General features: G+C 45.4%; 1 protein-coding gene across 1 annotated transcript; it reads left to right on the top strand.

Moving 5' to 3' along the window:
* The first annotated feature begins 4,649 nt into the window (after positions 1-4,649).
* On the top strand, positions 4,650-17,948 carry LOC139245584 (apolipoprotein L3-like). The gene is made up of 2 exons (XM_070871193.1): positions 4,650-4,674; positions 16,985-17,948. The coding sequence occupies exon 2, from the start codon at positions 17,061-17,063 to the stop codon at positions 17,946-17,948; it is 888 nt and encodes a 295-aa protein (XP_070727294.1). The 5' UTR covers positions 4,650-4,674; positions 16,985-17,060.
* The last annotated feature ends 3,127 nt before the right edge of the window (positions 17,949-21,075 follow it).

Genomic DNA, 21,075 nt, shown 5'->3' with positions numbered 1-21,075 from the left:
CCCTCCCTACTGAGTGTAAAATATCCCAAACACACCCTCCCTACTGAGTGTAAAATATCCCAAACACACCCTCCCTACTGAGTGTAAAATATCCCGAACACAACCTCCCTACTGAGTGTAAAATATCCCAAACACACCCTTCCTGCTGAGTGTAAAATATCCCAAACACACCCTCCCTACTGAGTGCAAAATATCCCAAACTCAACCTCCCTACTGAGTGTAAAATATCCCAAACACACCCTCCCTACTGAGTGTAAAATATTCCAAACACAACCTCCCTACTGAATGTAAAATATCCCAAACACACCCTCAGTACTGAGTGTAAAATACCCCAAACATACCCTCCCTACTGAGTGTAAAATATCCCAAACACACCCTCCCTACTGAGTGTAAAATATCCCAAACACACCCTCCCTACTGAGCGTAAAATATCCCAAACACACCCTCCCTACTGAGTGTAAAATATCCCAAACACACCCTCCCTACTGAGTGTAAAATATCCCAAACACACCCTCCCTACTGAGTGTAAAATATCCCAAACACACCCTCCCTACTGAGTGTAAAATATCCCAAACACACCCTCCCTACTGAGTGCAAAATATCCCAAACACACCCTCCCTACTGAGTGTAAAATATCCCAAACACACCCTCCCTACTGAGTGTAAAATATCCCAAACCCACCCTCCCTACTGAGTGTAAAATATCCCAAACACACCCTCCCTACTGAGTGTAAAATATCCCAAACACACCCTCCCTACTGAGTGCAAAATACCCCAAACACAACCTCCCGACTGAGTGTAAAATATTCCAAACACAACCTCCCCACTGAGTGTAAAATATCCCAAACACACCCTCCCTACTGAGTGTAAAATATCCCAAACACACCCTCTCTACTGAGTGTAAAATATACCAAACACACCCTCCCTACTGAGTGTAAAATATCCCAAACACACCCTCCCTACTGAATGTAAAATACCCCAAAAACACCCTCCCTACTGAGTGTAAAATATCCCAAACACAACCTCCCTACTGAGTGTAAAATATCCCAAACACTCCCTCCCTACTGAGTGTAAAATATCACAAACACACCCTCCCTATTGAGTGTAAAATATCCCAAACACACCCTCCCTACTGAGTGCAAAATACCCCAAACACAACCTCCCGACTGAGTGTAAAATATTCCAAACACAACCTCCCTACTGAGTGTAAAATATCCCAAACACACCCTCCCTACTGAGTGTAAAATATCCCAAACACACCCTCTCTACTGAGTGTAAAATATCCCAAACACACCCTCCCTACTGAGTGTAAAATATCCCAAACACACCATCCCTACAGTGTAAAATATCCCAAACACACCCTCCCTAGTGAGTGTAAAATATCCCAAACACAACCTCCCTACTGAGTGTAAAATATCCCAAACACACCCTCCCTACTGAGTGTAAAATATCACAAACACACCCTCCCTACTCAGTGTAAAATATCCCAAACACACCCTCCCTACTGAGGGTAAAATATCCCAAACACAACCTCCCTACTGAGTGTAAAGTATCCCAAACACACCCTCCCTACTGAGTGTAAAATATCCCAAACACACCCTCTCTACTGAGTGTAAAATATCCCAAACACACCCTCCCTACTGAGTGTAAAATATCCCAAACACACCCTCCCTACTGAGTGTAAAATATCCCAAACACACCCTCCCTACTGAGTGTAAAATATCCCAAACACACCCTCCCTACTGAGTGTAAAGTATCCCAAACACACCCTCCCTACTGAGTGTAAAATACCTCAAACGCACCCTCGCTACTGAGTGTAAAATATCCCAAACACACCCTCCCTACTGAGTGTAAAATATCGCAAACACTCCCTGCCTACTGACTGTAAAATATCCCAAACACACCCTCCCTACTGAGGGTAAAATATCCCAAACACAACCTCACCACTGAGTGTAAATATCCCAAACACACCCTCCCTACTGAGGGTAAAATATCCCAAACACACCCTCCCTACTGAGTGTAAAATATCCCAAACACACCCTCCCTACTGAGTGTAAAATATCCCAAACACACCCACCCTACTGAGTGTAAAATATCCCAAACACAACCTCATTACTGAGTGTAAAATATCCCAAACACACCCTCCCTAGTGAGTGTAAAATACCTCAAACACACCCTCCCTACTGAGTGTAAAATATCCCAAACACAACCTCATTACTGAGTGTAAAATATCCTAAACACACCCTCCCTAGTGAGTGTAAAATATCCCAAACACAACCTCATTACTGAGTGTAAAATATCCCAAACACAACCTCACCACTGAGTGTAAATATCCCAAACACACCCTCCCTACTGAGTGTAAAATATCCCAAACACACCCTCCCTACTGAGTGTAAAATATCCCAAACACACCCTCCCTACTGAGTGTAAAATATCCCAAACACACCCTCCCTACTGAGGGTAAAATATCCCAAACACAACCTCACCACTGAGTGTAAATATCCCAAACACACCCTCCCTACTGAGTGTAAAATATCCCAAATACACCCTCCCGACTGAGTGTAAAATATCCCAAACACACCCTCCCTACTGAGTGTAAAATATCCCAAACACACCCACCCTACTGAGTGTAAAATATCCCAAACACAACCTCCCTAGTGAGTGTAAAATATCCCAAACACAACCTCATTACTGAGTGTAAAATATCCCAAACACACCCTCCCTAGTGAGTGTAAAATATCCCAAACACAACCTCATTACTGAGTGTAAAATATCCCAAACACACCCTCCCTAGTGAGTGTAAAATACCTCAAACACACCCTCCCTACTGAGTGTAACATATCCCAAACACACCCTCCCTACTGAGTGTAAAATATCACAAACACACCATCCCTACTGAGTGTAAAATATCCCAAACACACCCTCCCTACTGAGGGTAAAATATCCAAAACACAACCTCCCTACTGAGTGTAAAATATCACAAACACACCCTCCCTACTGAGTGTAAAATATCCCAAACACACCCTCCCTACAGAGTGTAAAATATCACAAACACAACCTCCCTACTGAGTGTAAAATATCCCAAACACACCCTCCCTACTGAGTGTAAAATATCCCAAACACAACCTCCCTACTGAGTGTAAAATATCCCAAACACACCCTCCCTACTGAGTGTAAAATATCCCAAACACACCCTCCCTACTGAGTGTAAAATATCCCAAACACACCCTCCCTACTGAGTGTAAAATATCCCAAACACACCCTCCCTACTGAGTGTAAAATATCCCGAACACAACCTCCCTACTGAGTGTAAAATATCCCAAACACACCCTCCCTACTGAGTGTAAAATATCCCAAACACACCCTCCCTACTGAGTGCAAAATATCCCAAACACAACCTCCCTACTGAGTGTAAAATATCCCAAACACACCCTCCCTACTGAGTGTAAAATATTCCAAACACAACCTCCCTACTGAATGTAAAATATCCCAAACACACCCTCAGTACTGAGTGTAAAATACCCCAAACACACCCTCCCTACTGAGTGTAAAATATCCCAAACACACCCTCCCTACTGAGTGTAAAATATCCCAAACACACCCTCCCTACTGAGCGTAAAATATCCCAAACACACCCTCCCTACTGAGTGTAAAATATCCCAAACACACCCTCCCTACTGAGTGTAAAATATCCCAAACACACCCTCCCTACTGCGTGTAAAATATCCCAAACACACCCTCCCTACTGAGTGTAAAATATCCCAAACACACCCTCCCTACTGAGTGCAAAATATCCCAAACACACCCTCCCTACTGAGTGTAAAATATCCCAAACACACCCTCCCTACTGAGTGTAAAATATCCCAAACCCACCCTCCCTACTGAGTGTAAAATATCCCAAACACACCCTCCCTACTGAGTGTAAAATATCCCAAACACACCCTCCCTACTGAGTGTAATATATCCCGAACACAACCTCCCTACTGAGTGTAAAATATCCCAAACACACCCTCCCTACTGAGTGTAAAATACCACAAACACACCCTCCCTACTCAGGGTAAAATATCCCAAACACACCCTCCCTACTGAGTGTAAAATATCCCAAACACACCCTCACTACTGAGTGTAAAATACCCCAAACACACCCTCCCGACTGAGTGTAAAATATCCCAAACACACCCTCCCTACTGAGTGTAAAATATCCCAAACACACCCTCCCTACTGAGTGTAAATTATCCCAAACACACCCTCCCTACTGAGTGTAAAATATCCCAAACACACCCTCCCTAGTGAGTGTAAAATATCCCAAACACACCCTCCCTACTGAGTGTAAAATATCCCAAACACAACCTCCCTAGTGAGTGTAAAATATCCCAAACACACCCTCCCTACTGAGTGTAAAATACCCCAAACACACCCTCCCTACTGAATGTAAAATGCCCCAAACACACCCTCCCTGCTCAGGGTAAAATACCCCAAACGCGAAGTTGTGCTGCTTATCTTGATGAACATTAATTTTTTTGTGTTGAATCCCCTCCATACAAGAAACTCATCTGCTCCGAACAGATACTCTGTGCGGAAATTTCTCTTTGATTTCTGTGCAAGATTTTGCCAAAAATTGCTAATTTTTTGCCATTTCCTTAACAGACAAGGAACTCAATACAGAAGATCATTGGTATGTACAGATGCGTATGATACAGTTACATATTAAATCTATTGACGTGCTTTCTCTTTCTCTATTTTCTCCAACTCCTCCCGCCCCCACCCAGGGTACCCAAGCTGTGGAGCTAGCTGCCTCGCCATCCTAGGGATGGTGGCGTTAACCTTCTGAGATGTCAGAGTGTCGGGTGTTTTGTGTGCCCAATGTCTCTATGCCCCTCCCTTGAGTCGACCCATGCTTTAAAACTCCCCGGTTCGGGTTTTCCCTTTTGGACGGCAGGAGCTTTTGCCAATAGTTCCTGCCTAGCCCGTCGATTACCGGGTAGTCCCACACAGAGACCAAGGTCAGACAGGTCTTCTCCTATGCCTGATGCGAAGCGTCCCCAGCGGGATTACTGTGTAACCCGGCCATGAACAGATGCCACTCGGTTGGTCTTCCGAATTATACCGCGGACCACAAGCCCCACAACCCCCAAGTTCGGACCTAAGGAGTTACTATGGATAGATTATAATTGACTCAGACAAAACAAAATAGTTCAGGTTGGTCAAAGATCGATTCCTTTTTATTCCACTCACACAACGACAACCCCAACTCCTCTTGCTTATGGCTTAAAGAGTATGTGACTGTGGACACTAGCTTAAAACAGACGAAACATCCACCCTGTTGGTTACGCTGAACCAACCCCTTTCCCAGAATCTAAGCCTAGATAATGGAAACCCTTCTCACTAAACCCCTCTCCCGGTTTGGTCAGAACCCACACTTAGAAGTTAGCCTGTGTCTTGGACACTTGCAGTACCTCAGCAGACAAACACGTTGGCGGTCTTGGGGATTTCCAGACGTGTATGCTGGATATAATTACCAGCCCTTGTCGTGGATTCACGCGGCCCCAGGTCTGTTCGACTCTTTAAGACAAAACCGTGCCTAACAGAGGCATGCATGAGGCCTAGAGAGTTACGTTCAGGCGGTACAGCAAGGCACACACTTCGGGCGTTCCTGGAGAGTTGACAGACGCGTAGCCACACGGGCACGCCGTTTCAGATGATGGAGAAAAGTAAGCCATTGAATCCCCCAAAGTTGACCTGCAGCTCCTGACAAATCGTATTATGGAACTGGAGCTGCGGGTGGATTCACTCTGGAGCATCCATGATGCTAAGGATGTCGTGGATAAGAACATAAGAACATTAGAACATAAGAACTAGGAACAGGAGTAGGCCATCTAGCCCCTCGAGCCTGCTCCGCCATTCAACAAGATCATGGCTGATCTGGCCGTGGACTCAGCTCCACTTACCCGCCCACTCCCCATAACCTTTAATTCCCTTATTGGTTAAAAATCTATCTATCTGTGACTTGAATATATTCAATGAGCTAGCCTCAACTGCTTCCTTGGGCAGAGAATTCCACAGATTCACAACCCTCTGGGAGAAGAAATTCCTTCTCGACTCGGTTTTAAATTGGCTCCCCCGTATTTTGAGGCTGTGCCCCCTAGTTCTAGTCTCCCCGACCAGTGGAAACAACCTCTCTGCCTCTATCTTGTCTATCCCTTTCATTATTTTGAATGTTTCTATAAGATTTCCCCTCATCCTTCTGAACTCCAACGAGTAAAGACCCAGTCTACTCAATCTATCATCATAAGGTAACCCCCTCATCTCCGGAATCAGCCTAGTGAATCGTCTCTGTACCCCGTCCAAAGCTAGTATATCCTTCCTTAAGTAAGGTGACCAAAACTGCACGCAGTACTCCAGGTGCGGCCTCACCAATACCCTATACAGTTGCAGAAGGACCTCCCTGCTTTTGTACTCCATCCCTCTCGCAATGAAGGCCAACATTCCATTCGCCTTCCTGATTACCTGCTGCACCTGCAAACTAACTTTTTGATTCATGCACAAGGACCCCCATCACTGCAGCATGTTGTAATTTCTCCCCATTCAAATAGTATTCCCTTTTTTTGTTTTTTTTCCCCAAGGTGGATGACCTCACACTTTCTGACATTGTGTTCCATCTGCCAAACCTTAGCCCATTTGCCTAACCTATCCAAATCTCTTTGCAGCCTCTCTGTGTCCTCTACACAACCCGCTTTCCCACTAATCTTTGTGTCATCTGCAAATTTTATTACACTACACTCTGTCCCCTCTTCCAGGTCATCTATGTATATTGTAAACAGTTGTGGTCCCAGCACCGATCCCTGTGGCACACCACTAACCACCGATTTCCAACCCGAAAAGGACCCATTTATCCCGACTCGCTGCTTTCTGTTCGCCAGCCAATTCTCTATCCATGCTAATACATTTCCTCTGACTCCGCGTACCTTTATCTTCTGCAGTAACCTTTTGTGTGGCACCTTATCGAATGCCATTTGGAAATCTAAATACATCACATCCATCGGTACACCTCTATCCACCATGCTCGTTATATCCTCAAAGAATTCCAGTAAATTAGTTAAACATGATTTCCCCTTCATGAATCCATGCTGCGTCTGCTTGATTGCACTATTTCTATCTAGATGTCCCGCTATTTCTTCCTTAATGATAGTTTCAAGCATTTTCCCCGCTACAGATGTTAAACTAACCGGCCTATAGTTACCTGCCTTTTGTCTGCCCCCTTTTTTAAACAGAGGCGTTACATTAGCTGCTTTCCAATCCGATGGTACCCCCCCAGAGTCCAGAGAATTTTGGTAGATTATAACGAATGCATCTGCTATGACTTCCGCCATCTCTTTTAATACCCTGGGATGCATTTCATCAGGACCAGGGGACTTGTCTACGTTGAGTCCCATTAGCCTGTCCAGCACTACACCTCTAGTGATAGTGATTGTCTCCAGGTCCTCCCTTCCCACATTCCTGTGACCAGCAATTTTTGGCATGGTTTCTGTGTCTTCCACTGTGAAGACCGAAGCAAAATAATTGTTTAAGGTCTCAGCCATTTCCACATTTCCCATTATTAAATCCCCCTTCTCATCTTCTAAGGGACCAACATTTACTTTAGTCACTCTTTTCCGTTTTATATATCTGTAAAAGCTTTTACTATCCGTTTTTATGTTTTGCGCAAGTTTACCTTCGTAATCTATCTTTCCTTTCTTTATTGCTTTCTTAGTCATTCTTTGCTGTCGTTTAAAATTTTCACAATCTTCTATTTTCCCACTAACCTTGGCCGCCTTATACGCATTGGTTTTTAATTTGATACTCTCCTTAATTTCCCTGGTTATCCACGGCTGTTTATCCCTTCTCTTACCGCCCTTCTTATTCATTGGAATATATTTTTGTTGAGCACTATGAAAGAGCTCCTTAAAAGTCCTCCACTGTTCCTCAATTGTGCCACCGTTTAGTCTGTGTTTCCAGTCTACTTTAGCCAACTCTGCCCTCATCCCACTGTAGTCCCCTTTGTTTAAGCATAGTACGCTCGTTTGAGACACTACTTCCTCACCCTCAATCTGTATTACAAATTCAACCATACTGTGATCACTCATTCCAAGAGGATCTTTTACTATGAGATCGTTTATTATTCCTGTCTCATTACACAGGACCAGATCTAAGATAGCTTGCTCCCTTGCAGGTTCTGTAACATACTGTTCTAAGTAACAATCCCGTATGCATTCTATGAATTCCTCCTCCAGGCTACCCCGTGCGATTTGAGTTAACCAATCGATATGTAGGTTAAAATCCCCCATGATTACTGCCGTTCCTTTTTCACATGCCTCCATTATTTCCTTGATTATTGCCTTCCCCACCGTGAAGTTATTATTTGGGGGCCTATAAACTACGCCCACCAGTGACTTTTTCCTCTTACTATCATCTATCAATGATTCAACATTTTGTTCATTAGGGCCAATATCGTCTCTCACAACTGCCCTGATATCATCCTTTATTAATAGAGATACCCCACCTCCTTTCCCTTCTTGTCTATCTTTCCGAATCGTCAGATACCCCTGTATGTTTAATTCCCAGTCTTGGCCACCCTGCAACCATGTTTCTGTAATGGCCACCAAATCATACCAATTTGTAATGATTTGTGCCGTCAACTCATTTACTTTATTTCGAATGCTGCGTGCATTTAGGTAGAGTGTTTTAATACTAGTTTTTAATCCATGATTTTTAGTTTTGACCCCTCCTGCAGCCACTTTACATTCAGTGGCCCTTTTTGTTTTTTGCCTTGGGTTTCTCTGTCCTCCACTTTTACTCATCTCCTTTCTGTCTTTTGCTTTTGTCTCCTTTTTGTTTCCCTCTGTCTCCCTGCATTGGTTCCCATCCCCCTGCCACATTAGTTTAACTCCTCCCCAACAGCACTAGCAAACACTCCCCCTAGGACATTGGTTCCGGTCCTGCCCAGGTGCAGACCATCCGGTTTGTACTGGTCCCACCTCCCCCAGAACCGGTCCCAATGCCCCAGGAATTTGAATCCCTCCCTGCTGCACCACTGCTCAAGCCACGTATTCATCTGCGCTATCCTGCGATTCCTACTCTGACTAGCACGTGGCACTGGTAGCAATCCCGAGATTACTACTTTTGAGGTCCTACGTTTTAATTTAGCTCATAGCTCCTTAAATTCATTTCGTAGGACCTCATCCCTTTTTTTACCTATGTCGTTGGTACCAATGTGCACCACGACAACTGGCAGTTCACCCTCCCTTTTCAGAATGTACTGCACCCGCTCTGAGACATCCTTGACCCTTGCACCAGGGAGGCAACATACCATCCTGGAGTCTCGGTTGCGGCCGCAGAAACGCCTATCTATTCCCCTTACAATTGAATCCCCTATCACTATCGCTCTCCCACTCTTTTTCCTGCCCTCCTGTGCAGCAGAGCCAGCCACGGTGCCATGAACTTGGCTGCTGCTGCCCTCCCGTGATGAGTCATACCCCCAACAGTACTCAAAGAAGTGTATCTGTTTTGCAGGGGGATGACCGCAGGGGACCCCTGCACTACCTTCCTTGCACTGCTCTTCCTGCTGGTCTTCCATTCCCTATCTGGCTGTGGACCCTTTACCTGCAGTATGACCAGCTCGCTACATGTGCTACTCACGTCATTCTCAGCATCGTGGATGCTCCAGAGTGAATCCACCCTCAGCTCCAACTCCGCAACGCGGTCCGTCAGGAGCTGGAGGCGGACATACTTCCCGCACACGTAGTCATCAGGGACACTGGAGGCGTCCCTGAGTTCCCACATGGTGCAGGAGGAGCATAACACGTGACCGAGCTGTCCTGCCATGACTTAACCCTTAGATTGGCAACAACAATGCTAAAGTTTACTCACTGTTTCAGAAGAGAAAAAAGAAAAACTACTCACCAATCACCAGCCAATCACTTACCCCCTTGGCTGTGACATCACCTTTCTGTTTCTTTCTACTTCTTTTTGGCCTTCTCCCTGCAGCTACACAAGTCACGCCTTCTATAGGCCTCACCAAATGACCTCCTCGACGCTGCTCCCGACTGCCGCCGACGCTGGGCCCGGGACTCCCAGCTGTGCCTTTTATAGGACTCACCAACGGACTTCCTCGACGCTGCTCCCGACTGCCGCCGACGCTGGGCCCCGGACTCCCTGCACGTTTAGCGAGTTGGTCACACCGCAGGCAAAAGTCACACAGATAGATAGGAAATGGGTGACCAGCAGGCATTTCAGTAGTAGGAAGGTAGTGCAGGGGTCCCCTGCAGTCATCTCCCTCCAAAACAGATATACCACTTTGGATATTGTTTGGGGAAATGACTCATCAGGGGAGGGCAGCAGCAGCCAAGTTCATGGCACCGTGGGTGGCTCTGCTGCACAGGAGGGCAGGAAAAAGAGTGGGAGAGCTATAGTGGTAGGGGACTCCACTGTGAGGTGAATAGATAGACGTTTCTGCGGCCGCAAACGAGGCACCAGGATGTTATGTTGCCTCCCTGGTGCAAGGGTAAAGGATGTCTCGGAGCGGGTGCAGGGCATTCTAGAGGGGGAGCGCAAACAGACAGTTGTCGTGGTGCATATAGGTGCCAACGATATAGGTAAAAAGCAGGATGACATGCTACAAGCTGAATTTAGGGAGCAAGGAGTTAAATTAAAAAGTAGGACCTCAAGGGTCGTAATCTCAGGATTGCTACCAGTGCCATGTGCTAGTCAGAGTAGGAATAGCATAGAAACATAGAAAAATAGGTGCAGGAGTAGGCCATTCAGCCCTTCAAGCCTGTACCACCATTCAATAAGATCATGGCTGATCATTCCCTCAGTATCCCTTTCTTGCTTTCTCTCCATACCCCTTCATCCCCTTAGCTGTAAGGGCCATATCTAACTCCCTCTTGAATATATCCAATGAACTGGCATCAACAACTCTCTGCGGCAGGGAATTCCACAGCTTAACAACTCTGTAAAGAGCTGGGGTCCCAGCATTGAGCCCTGCGGCACTCCACTAGTCACTGTCTGCCATTCTGAAAAGGACCTGTTTATCCCAACTCTCTGATTCTGTCTGCCAACCAGTTCTCTATCCCCGTCATTACATTACCCCCAATACCATGTGCTTTGATTTTGCACACCAATCTCTTGTGTGGGACCTTGTCAAAAGCCTTTTGAAAGTCCAAATACACCACATCCACTGGTTCTCCCTTGTCCACTCTACTAGTTACATCCTCAAAAAATTCCAGAAGATTTGTCAAGCATGATTTCCCTTTCATAAATCCATGCTGACTTGGACCGATCCTGTCACTGCTTTCCAAATGCGCTGCTATTTCATCTTTAATAATTGATTCCAATATTTTCCCCCTACTGATGTCAGGCTAACCGGTCTATAATTACCCATTTTCTCTCTCCCTCCCTTATTAAAAAGTGGTGTTACTTTAGCTACCTTCCAGTCCATAGGAACTGATCCAGAGTCGATAGACTATTGGAAAATGATCACCAATGCATCCACTATTTCTAGGGCCACTTCCTTAAGTACTCTGGGATACAGACTATCACACCCCGGGGATTTATCGGCCTTCAATCCCATCAATTTCCCGCCTAATAAGGATATCCTTCTGTTCCTCCTTCTCACTAGACCCTCGGTCCCCTAGTACTTCCGGAGGTTGTTTGTGTTTTCCGCCGTGAAGACAGAACCAAAGTATTTGTTCAATTGGTCTGCCATTTCTTTGTTCCCCATTATAAATGCACCTGAATCCGACTGCAAGGGACCTACGTTTCTCTTCACATATCTAAAGAAGCTTTTGCAGTCAGTTTTTATGTTCCCGGCAAGCTTCCTCTCGTACTCTATTTTCCCGCTCTTAATTAAACCCTTTGTCCTCCTCTGCTGGATTCTAAATTTCTCCCAGTCCTCAGGTTTGTTGCTTTTTCTGGCCAATTTATATACCTCTTCCTTGGATTTAACACTATCCTTAATTTCCCTTGTTAGCCACGGTTGAGCTACCTTCCCTGTTTTATTTTTACTCCAGACAGGGATGTACAATTGTTGAAGTTCATCCATGTGATCTTTAAATGTTTTCCATTGCCTATCCACCGTTAACCCTTTAAGTATCATTTGCCGGTATATTCTAGCCAATTCATGCCTCATACCATCGAAGTTACCTTTACTTAAGTTCAGGACCCTAGTTTCTGAATTAACTGTGTCACTCTCCATCTTAATAAAGAATTCTACCATATTATGGTCACTCTTCCCCAAGATTGCACAACAAGATTGCTAATTAGTCCCTTCTCATAACACATCACCCAGTCTAGGATGGTCAGCTCTCTCGTTGGTTCTTCGACACATTGGTCCAGAAAACCATCCCTAATGCACTCCAGGAAATCCTCCTCCACCACATTGCTACCAGTTTGGTTAGCCCAATCAATATGTAGATTAAAGTCGCCCATGATAACTGCTGTACGTTCAATGCACACATCCCTAATTTCTTGTTTGATGCTGTCCCCAACCTCACTACTACTGTTTGGTGTTCTGTACACAACTCCCACTAGCGTTTTCTGCCCTTTGGTATTCCATAGTTCCACCCATACCGATTCCACATCATCCAGGCTAATGTCCTTCCTTACTATTGCATTAATTTCCTCTTTAACCAGCAATGCCACCCCACCTCCTTTTCCTTTCTGTCTATCCTTCCTAAATGTTGAATACCCTTGGATGTTGAGTTCCCAGCCTTGGTCACCCTGGAGCCATGTCTCCGTGATGCCAATTACATCATATATGTTAATTGCTGTCTGCGCAGTTAATTCGTCCACCTTATTCTGAATACTCCTCGCATTGAGGCACAGAACATTCAGGCTTGTCCTTTTAACACACTTTGTCCCTTTAGAATTTTGCTATAATGTGGCCCTTTTTGCTTTCTGCCTTAGGTTTCTGTGCCCTCCACTTTTACTTTTCTTCTTTCTATCTTTTGCTTCTGCTCTCCATTCTACTTCCCCCTGTCTCCCTGCATCGGTTCCCATCCCCCTGCCTTATTAGTTTAACTCCTCCCCTACAGCACTAGCAAACACTCCCCCTAGGACATTGGTTCCGGTTCTGCCCAGGTGCAGACTGTCCGGTTTGTACTGGTCCCACCTCCCCCAGAACCGGTTCCAATGTCCCAGGAATTTAAATCCCTCCCTTCTGCACCACTCCTCAAGCCACGTATTCATCTGAGCTATCCTGCGATTCCTACTCTGACTAGCACGTGGCACAGGTAGCAATCCTGAGATTACTAATTTTGAGGCCCTACTTTTTAATTTAGCTCTTAGCTCCTTAAATTTGTCTCGTAGGACCTCATCCCATTTTTTACCTATATCGTTGGTACCACGACAACTGGCTGTTCACCCTACCTTTTCAAAATGGCCTGCACCCGCTCAAGACATCCCTGTCCTTGCACCAGGGAGGCAACATACCATCCTGGATTCTCGGTTGCAGCCGCAGAAATGCCTATCTATTCCCCTTACAATAGAATCCCCTATCACTATAGCTCTCCCACTCTTTTTCCTGTCCTCCTGTGCAGCAGAGCCACTCACGGTGCCATGAACTTGGCTGCTGCTGGATAGCTCAGATGAATATGTGGCTTGAGGAGTGGTGTAAGAGGGAGGGATTCAAATTCCTGGGACATTGGAACCGGTTCTGGGGGAGGTGGACCAGTACAAACCGGATGGTCTGCACCTGGGCAAGACCGGAACCAATGTCCTCGGGGGAGCATTTGCTAGTGCTGTTGGGGAGGGGTTAAACTAATATGGCAGGGGGATGGGAACCTAAGCAGGGAGACAGAGGGAAGTAGAATGAGGTCAGAGGCAAAAGGAAGAAAGGGGAAAAATAAAAGTTGGGCAGAAAAATCAAAGACAAAAATGAAAAAGGGCCACATTGCAGCATAATTCTAAAAGGAGAAAGTATGTTAAAAAAGCAAGCCTGAAGGATCTGTGTCTCCATGCGAGGAGCATTCGTAATAAGGTAGATGAACTAACTGCACAGATAGCGGTAAACGGATATGATGAAATTGGGATTATAGAGACATGGCTCCAGGGTGACCAAGGCTGGGAGCTCAACATCCAGGGGTATTCAATATTCAGCAAAGATAGACAGAAAAGAAAAGGAGGTGGGGTGGCGTTGCTGGTTAAAGAGGAAATTAATGCAATAGTAAGGAGGGACATTAGCCTGGATGAGGTGGAACCTGTATGGGTGGAGCTGCGGAATACCAAAGGGCAGAAAACGCTAGTGGGAGTTGTGTACAGACCACCAAACAGTCATGGTGAGGTTGGGGATGGCATCAAACAGGAAATTAGGGATGCGTGCAATAAAGGTACAGCAGTTATCATGGGTGACTTTAATCTACATATAGATTGGGCTAATCAAACCGGTAGCAATACGGTGGAGGATGATTTCCTAGGGTGTATAAGGGCTGGTTTTCTAGACCAATATGTCGAGGAACCAACTAGAGGGCTGGCCATTCTAGACTGGGTGATGTGTAATGAGAAAGGATTAATTAGCAATCTTGTTGTGCGAGGCCCCTTGGGGAAGAGTGACCATAATATGGTAGAATTCTTCATTAAGTTGGAGAGTGACACAGTTAGTACAGAGACTAGGATCCTGAACGTAAAGAAAGGTAACTTTGACGGTATGAAATGTGAATTGGCTAGGATAGACTGGCAAATGATACTTCAAGGGTTGACGGTGGATAGGCAATGGCAGACATTTAAAGATCACATGGATGAACTTCAACAATTGTACATCCCTATCCGATGTAAAAATAAAGCGGGGAAGGTGGCTCAACAGTGGCTTACAAGGAAAATTAGGGATAATGTTAAATCCAAGGAAGAGGCATATAAATTGGCCAAAAAAAGCAGCAAAACTGAGGACTGGGAGAAATTTAGAATTCAGCAGAGGAGGACAAAGGGTTTAATTAGGAGGAAGGAAATAGAGTATGAGAGGAAGCTTGCAGGAACATAAAAACTGACTGCAAAAGCTTCTACAGTTACATGAAGAGAAAAAGATTAGTGAAGACAAATGCAGGTCCCTTACAGTCAGAATCAGGTGAAGTCATAATGGGGAACAAAGAAATGGCAGACCAATTGAACAAATACATTGGTTCTGTCTTCACTAAGAAAGACACAAATAACCTTCCGGAAAAAATAGGGGAATGAAAGTCTAGCGAGAAGGAGGAACTAAAGGAAATTCTTATTAGTCAGTAAATTGTGTTAGGGAAATTGATGGAATTGAAGGCCGATAAATCCCCAGGACCTGATAGTCTGCATCCAGGAGTACTTAAGGAAGTAGCCCTAGAAATAGTGGATGCATTGGTGGTCATTTTCCAACATTCTATAGACTCTGGATCAGTTCCTATGGACTGGAGGGTAACTAATGTAACACCACTTTTTTAAAAAGGAGGGAGAGAAAACTGGAAATTATAGACCGGTCAGCCTGACATCGGTGGTGGGGAAATTGGATTCAATTATTAAAGATGTAATAGCAGCGCATTTGGAAAGCAATGACAGGATCGGTCCAAGTCAACATGGATTTATGAAAGGGAAATCATGCTTGACAAATCTAGAATTTTTTGAGGATGTAACTAGTAGAGTGAACAAGGGGGAGCCAATGGATGTGGTGTATTTAGACTTTCAAAAGTCTTTTGACAAGTGTCCACATAAGAGATTACTGTGAAAATTAAAGCTCATGGTATTGGGAGTAATGTACTGACGTGGATAGAGAACTGCTTGGCAGACAGGAAGCAGAGAGTAGGAATAAACGAGTCCTTTTCAGAATGGCAGGCAGTGACTAATGGGGTACCACAAGGTTCAGTGCTGGGACCCCAGCTATTTACAATATACATTAATAATTTCGATGAAGGAATTGAATGCAATATCTCCAAGTTTGAGATGACAGTAAGCTGTGGATAAATGTGAGGTTAGCCACTTTGGTGGTAAAAACAGGAGGGCTGATTATTATCTGAATGGTGACAGATTGGTAAAGGGGGAAGTGTAACGAGATCTGAGTGTCATGGTACATCAGTCATTGAAAGTTGGTATACAGGTGCAGCAGCCGGTGAAGAAAGCAAATGGTATGTTGGCCTTCGTAGCGAGAGGATTCGAGTATAGGAGCAGGGAGGTGTTACTACAGTTGTACAGGGCTTGGTGAAGCCACACCTGGAGTATTGTGTACAGTTTTGGTCTACTAATCTGAGGAAGGACATTCTTGCTATTGAGGAGTGCATCGAAGGTTCACCAGACTGATTCCCGGGATGACAGGACTGACATATGAAGAAAGACTGGATCAACTAGGCTTGTATTCAATGGAATTTAGAAGAATGAGAGGGGATCTCATAGAAACATATAAAATTCTGACGGGATTGGACAAGTTCGATGCAGGAATTATGTTCCCAATGTTGGGGAAGTCCAGAACCAGGGGTCACAGTCTAAGGATAAGGGGTAAGCCATTTAGGACCGAGATGAGGAGAAACTTCTTCACTCAGAGAATTGTGAACCTGTGGAATTCTCTACCGCAGAAATTTGTTGAGGCCAGTTAGATATATTCAAAAGTGAGTTAGATGTGGCCCTTACGGCTAAAGGGATCAAAGGCTATGGAGAGAAAGCAGGAATGGGGTACTGAACTTGCCTGATCAGCCATGATAATATTGAATGGTGGTGCAGGCTCGAAGGGCCGAATGGCCTACTGCTGCACCTATTTTCTATGTTTCTATGTTTAAAGGCGCTATATAAATACAAGTTGTTGTTCCTGAAGCTGGCCTCTATAGGTTTGCGTAGAATCGCACCTCAATTCAGGCACAAATCAGCTTCTCGGCCTTTTGAGTTTTCACATAACTTCCCTGCACCTATGTCCTGTTAAAGATCAGTTTATCTTATTTTAATTTTAAGTGTGTGTGAGACAGTGCAAAAATTTGAGAAAATTGTTTTTTCAATCTCAATAGGGACCAACTTGAACTGAAAAAGAGAGCTGAGAATGTGCAGCACTTTGTAAATGAGTTCCCTGAGTGGGAAAGTGGAATGACCGGACACATACGTGAACTACAAGAGATTGCCAACAGCATTGATCGGTATCACAAAGGTGCAACAATTGCAAATGTCACAGGATCTTCCGCAAATGCTGTGGGAGGCATTCTAAGCCTTGCAGGAATAATTGCTGCTCCTTTCACAGCCGGTGCATCCTTGGTGCTCACTGCTGTGGGAGCAGGCATTGGTGGAGCCGGTGCTGCCACTAACTTGACAGCTGGTATCAGTGAATATGTTACGCAGTCAAAGAAACAGAAAAGAGTAGACGAGATCATCAAACAGTATAAAAGTGACATGAAAGAAATGTCAAAACGTTTGAAAGACATCGGCAGTGATCTTCAATTCTTGAGTCAATGCAGTGAGGGAGACATGGCAGAATGTGATTATGGTGAAGAAAAGCAAAGGGTCAGTAAGGCAAGGGAAGTCTTCAATAATTGTAGGAAAACATATTGGCCTGGAGTTAAAGCTGGATTGCAAACTGGTTCCATCTGCATGAAAACCGTTAATACGACAGCATCAGTACTGGCCAAACAAGTGTTAAAGAAAACGCCCGGCCTGAAAGTACTAGCCAAGAGATTGACAGCATTGAGTCACAATGTTCGAAATACAAAGTATGCAAAGGAAACTGGAAATGTAAAACAACTGCTTCGTGGAACTCCTCTGGCACTGTCCAAAACCACGAGAGCTGTTTCAGGAGCTGTGTCAGTATTCTTTGTTGCATTCGATATCTACTCTATAACAAAAGACTCCATTGAGCTTAGCAAAGGAAGTAAAACTGAAGTCGCTAAAAAGATACGAGATGAAGCTCAGAGGATAGAGGATGCATTAAAAGTGTATGAAGACATATATCAATCTCTAAAAAAAATGTTTGAGAGAAACTGAGGCAATGTATTAATAATGGGTTGAGGGCTAGCAGAAAAAGCAGAAGAAGTGTTTCCTCATTTCAAATGGCTTTGCCCTAATTTTAAGATTATGCCCTCTTGTTCAGGATTCTCCCACCAGGGAAAATAGTTTCCCTGTAACTATGCCGTCAAATCACTTTATCATATAAAGAGCTTAATTAGTTCACCTCACAACCTTCGAAACTCAAGTATATAAGTTTATGAAAACTGTGCTCCCTTTAGAAACATAGAAATTAGGTGCAGGAGTAGGCCATTCGGCCCTTCGAGCCTGCACCGCCATTCAATAAGATCATGGCTGATCATTCAACCTCAGTACCCCTTTCCTGCTTTCTCTCCATACCCTTTGATCTCTTTGGCCGTAAGGGCCATATCTAACTTCCTGTTGAATATATCTAACGAACTGGCATCAACAACTCTCTGCGGTAGGGAAGTCCACAGGTTAACCACTCTCTGAGTGAAGAAGTTTCTCCTCATCTCGGTCCTAAATGGCTTACCCCTTATCCTTAGACTGTGTCCCCTGGTTCTGGAACTCCCCAACACCGGGAACATTCTTCCTGCCTCTAATCTGTCCAATCCCGTCAGAATTTTCTATGTTTCTATATAAACCCTGATATCTAAGCCCTGATATCATTCTGGTAAATCTGCACTGGACCCCCTCCAAGGCCAATATGAAGAGTCTTTTGCTGATTAAGATTGGCTGTAAATATAAAAGCAAAATACTGCGGATGCTGGAATCTGGAATAAAAACAGAAAATGCTGGAAATGTCAGCGGGTCAGGCAGCATCTGTGGAGGGGAAGCAGAGTTAATGTTGCAGGTCGATGACCCTTCGTTAGAACTGGAGAGTGTTCGAAAAGAGCAGATTCTTAACAAGCCCTGAAAGGGGGAGGGAAAGAAAGAACAAAAGAACCTACAATCAAAATGAATGACCATCTGTGGGTGATCGTATGTATATCCTATCCGCAATATATATTAGTGGTGATGCGCCTTGTATTGCAATAAGTTTAGTTTTGACATTGTATTGGAACCCTTGATTTCTGATGTCTCAATAAAGTCGAGTTAAGCTGGAATCTGCGTTTGTGTCAATTACTCATTTATAATTCTCAGATCAGAATCTTAAACCTGTGACGTCCTGAAAGGAAACGTCCTGCACACAAAAGTCCTTTCTTTTTAATCCGTTCCTGGCATGTGGGCATCGTTGGCAAGGCCAGCATTTATTGCCCATCCTAAATTGCCCCCAAGATGGTGGTGGTGAGCCGCCTTCTTGAACCGTTGCAGTCCGTGTAGTCATCATCATCATTAGGTAATCCCTCGAAATCAAGGAAGACTTGCTTTCACTCTAAAAGTGAGTTCTCAGGTGACTGAACAGTTCAATACAGGAATTACAGTCTCTGGCACAGGTGGGACACACAGTGGTTGAAGGAAAGGGAGGGTGGGACTGGTTTGCCGCACGCTCCTTCCGCTGCCTGCGCTTGATTTCTGCATGCTCCCGGGGACGAGACTCGAGGAGCTCAGCGCCCTCCCGGATGCATTTCCTCCACTTAGGGCAGTCTTTGGCCAGGGACTTCCAGGTGTCGGTGGGGATGTTGCACTTTATCAGAGAGGCTTTGAGGGTGTCCCTGTAATGTTTCCTCTGCCACCTGGGGCTCACTTGTTGTGTAGGAGTTCCGAGTAGAGCGCTTGCTTTGGGAGTCTTGTGTCAGGCAATGCGGACAATTTGGCCCGCCCAACGGAGCTGGTCAAGTGCGGTCAGTGCTTCAATGCTGGAGATGTTGGCCTGATCGAGAACACTGACGTTGGTGCGTCTATCCTCCCAGGAGATTTGTAGAATCTTGCGGAGACATCGTTGGTGGTATTTCTCCAGCGATTTGAGGTGTCCACTGTACATGGACCATGCCTCTGAGCCCTACAGGAGGGCGGTATCACTACAGCCCTGTAGACCATAAGCTTGGTGCCAGATTTGCTGTCCTGATCTTCAACATTCTCTTCCTCAGGCAGCTGAAGGCTGTGCTGGCGCACTGGAGGCGGTGTTGGATTTGTCAGCGATGTCTGACCTTGCTGATAATAGGCTCCCGAGGTATGGAAAGTGGTCCACGTTGTCCAAGGCCGCGCCGTGGATCTTGATGACTGGGGGGGCAGTGCTGTGTGGTGGGGTCAGGTTGGTGGAGGACCTTTGTCGTACAGATGGGTACAAAGGCCTATGCTTTCGTACGCCTCGGTGAAGATGTTGACGATGGCTTGGAGTTCAGTCTCTGAATGTGCGCAGACGTAAGCGTTGTCCGCGTACTGTAGTTTGACGACAGAGGACGGGGCGGTCTTGGATCTAACCTGGAGGCGACGAAGGTTGAACAGGTTCCCACTGGTTCTATGGTTTAGTTCCACTCCAAAGGGGAGCTTGTTGAGTGTGAGGTGCAGCATTGCAGCGAGGAAGATCGAGAAGAGGATTTGCGCGATGACGCAGCCCTGCTTGAACCCGGTCCGACGTGCATTTGGTCTGTGGTGGATCCATTGGTCAGGATCACGGCTTGCACAGTGGTTAGGTCAATGCTGGGGATGTTGGCCTGAGCGAGAACACTGACATTGTCTATCCTGCCAATGGATTTGCAGGATCTTGCGGAGGCAGCGCTGATGGTACTTCTCCAGTGCTTTGAGGTGTCTGTTGTATATAGTTTCTTCTGCCCACCTGCGGCTCGTTTGCCGTGTAATAGTTCTGAGTAGAGCGCTTGCTTTGGGAGTCTCGTGTCGGGCATGCGGATGATGTGGCCTGCACAATGGAGCTGGTCAAGTGTGGTCAGTGCTTCGATGCTGGGGATGTTGGCCTGAGTGGGAGCACTGACGTTGGTGCATCTATCCTCCCAGGAGATTTGCAAGATTTTGCAGAGGCAGGGCTGATGATACTTCTCCAGCACTTTGAGGTGTCTACTGTATATGGTCCACGTCTCTGAGCCACAGGACAAGAACACCCTCAAAGCCTCCTTGATAAAATGCAACATCCCCACCGGTACCTGAGAATCCCTGGCCCAAGACCGAGCTAAGTGGAGGAAGAGCATCTGGGAGAGCATTGAGCAATTAGAGTCTTGTCGCCGACAGCATGCAGAAAACAAGAGCA

This window comes from Pristiophorus japonicus, unplaced genomic scaffold, assembly GCF_044704955.1.
Source record: "Pristiophorus japonicus isolate sPriJap1 unplaced genomic scaffold, sPriJap1.hap1 HAP1_SCAFFOLD_2232, whole genome shotgun sequence".
Taxonomy (NCBI): domain Eukaryota; kingdom Metazoa; phylum Chordata; class Chondrichthyes; family Pristiophoridae; genus Pristiophorus; species Pristiophorus japonicus.
This window is presented reverse-complemented; position numbering and strand designations above follow the sequence as displayed.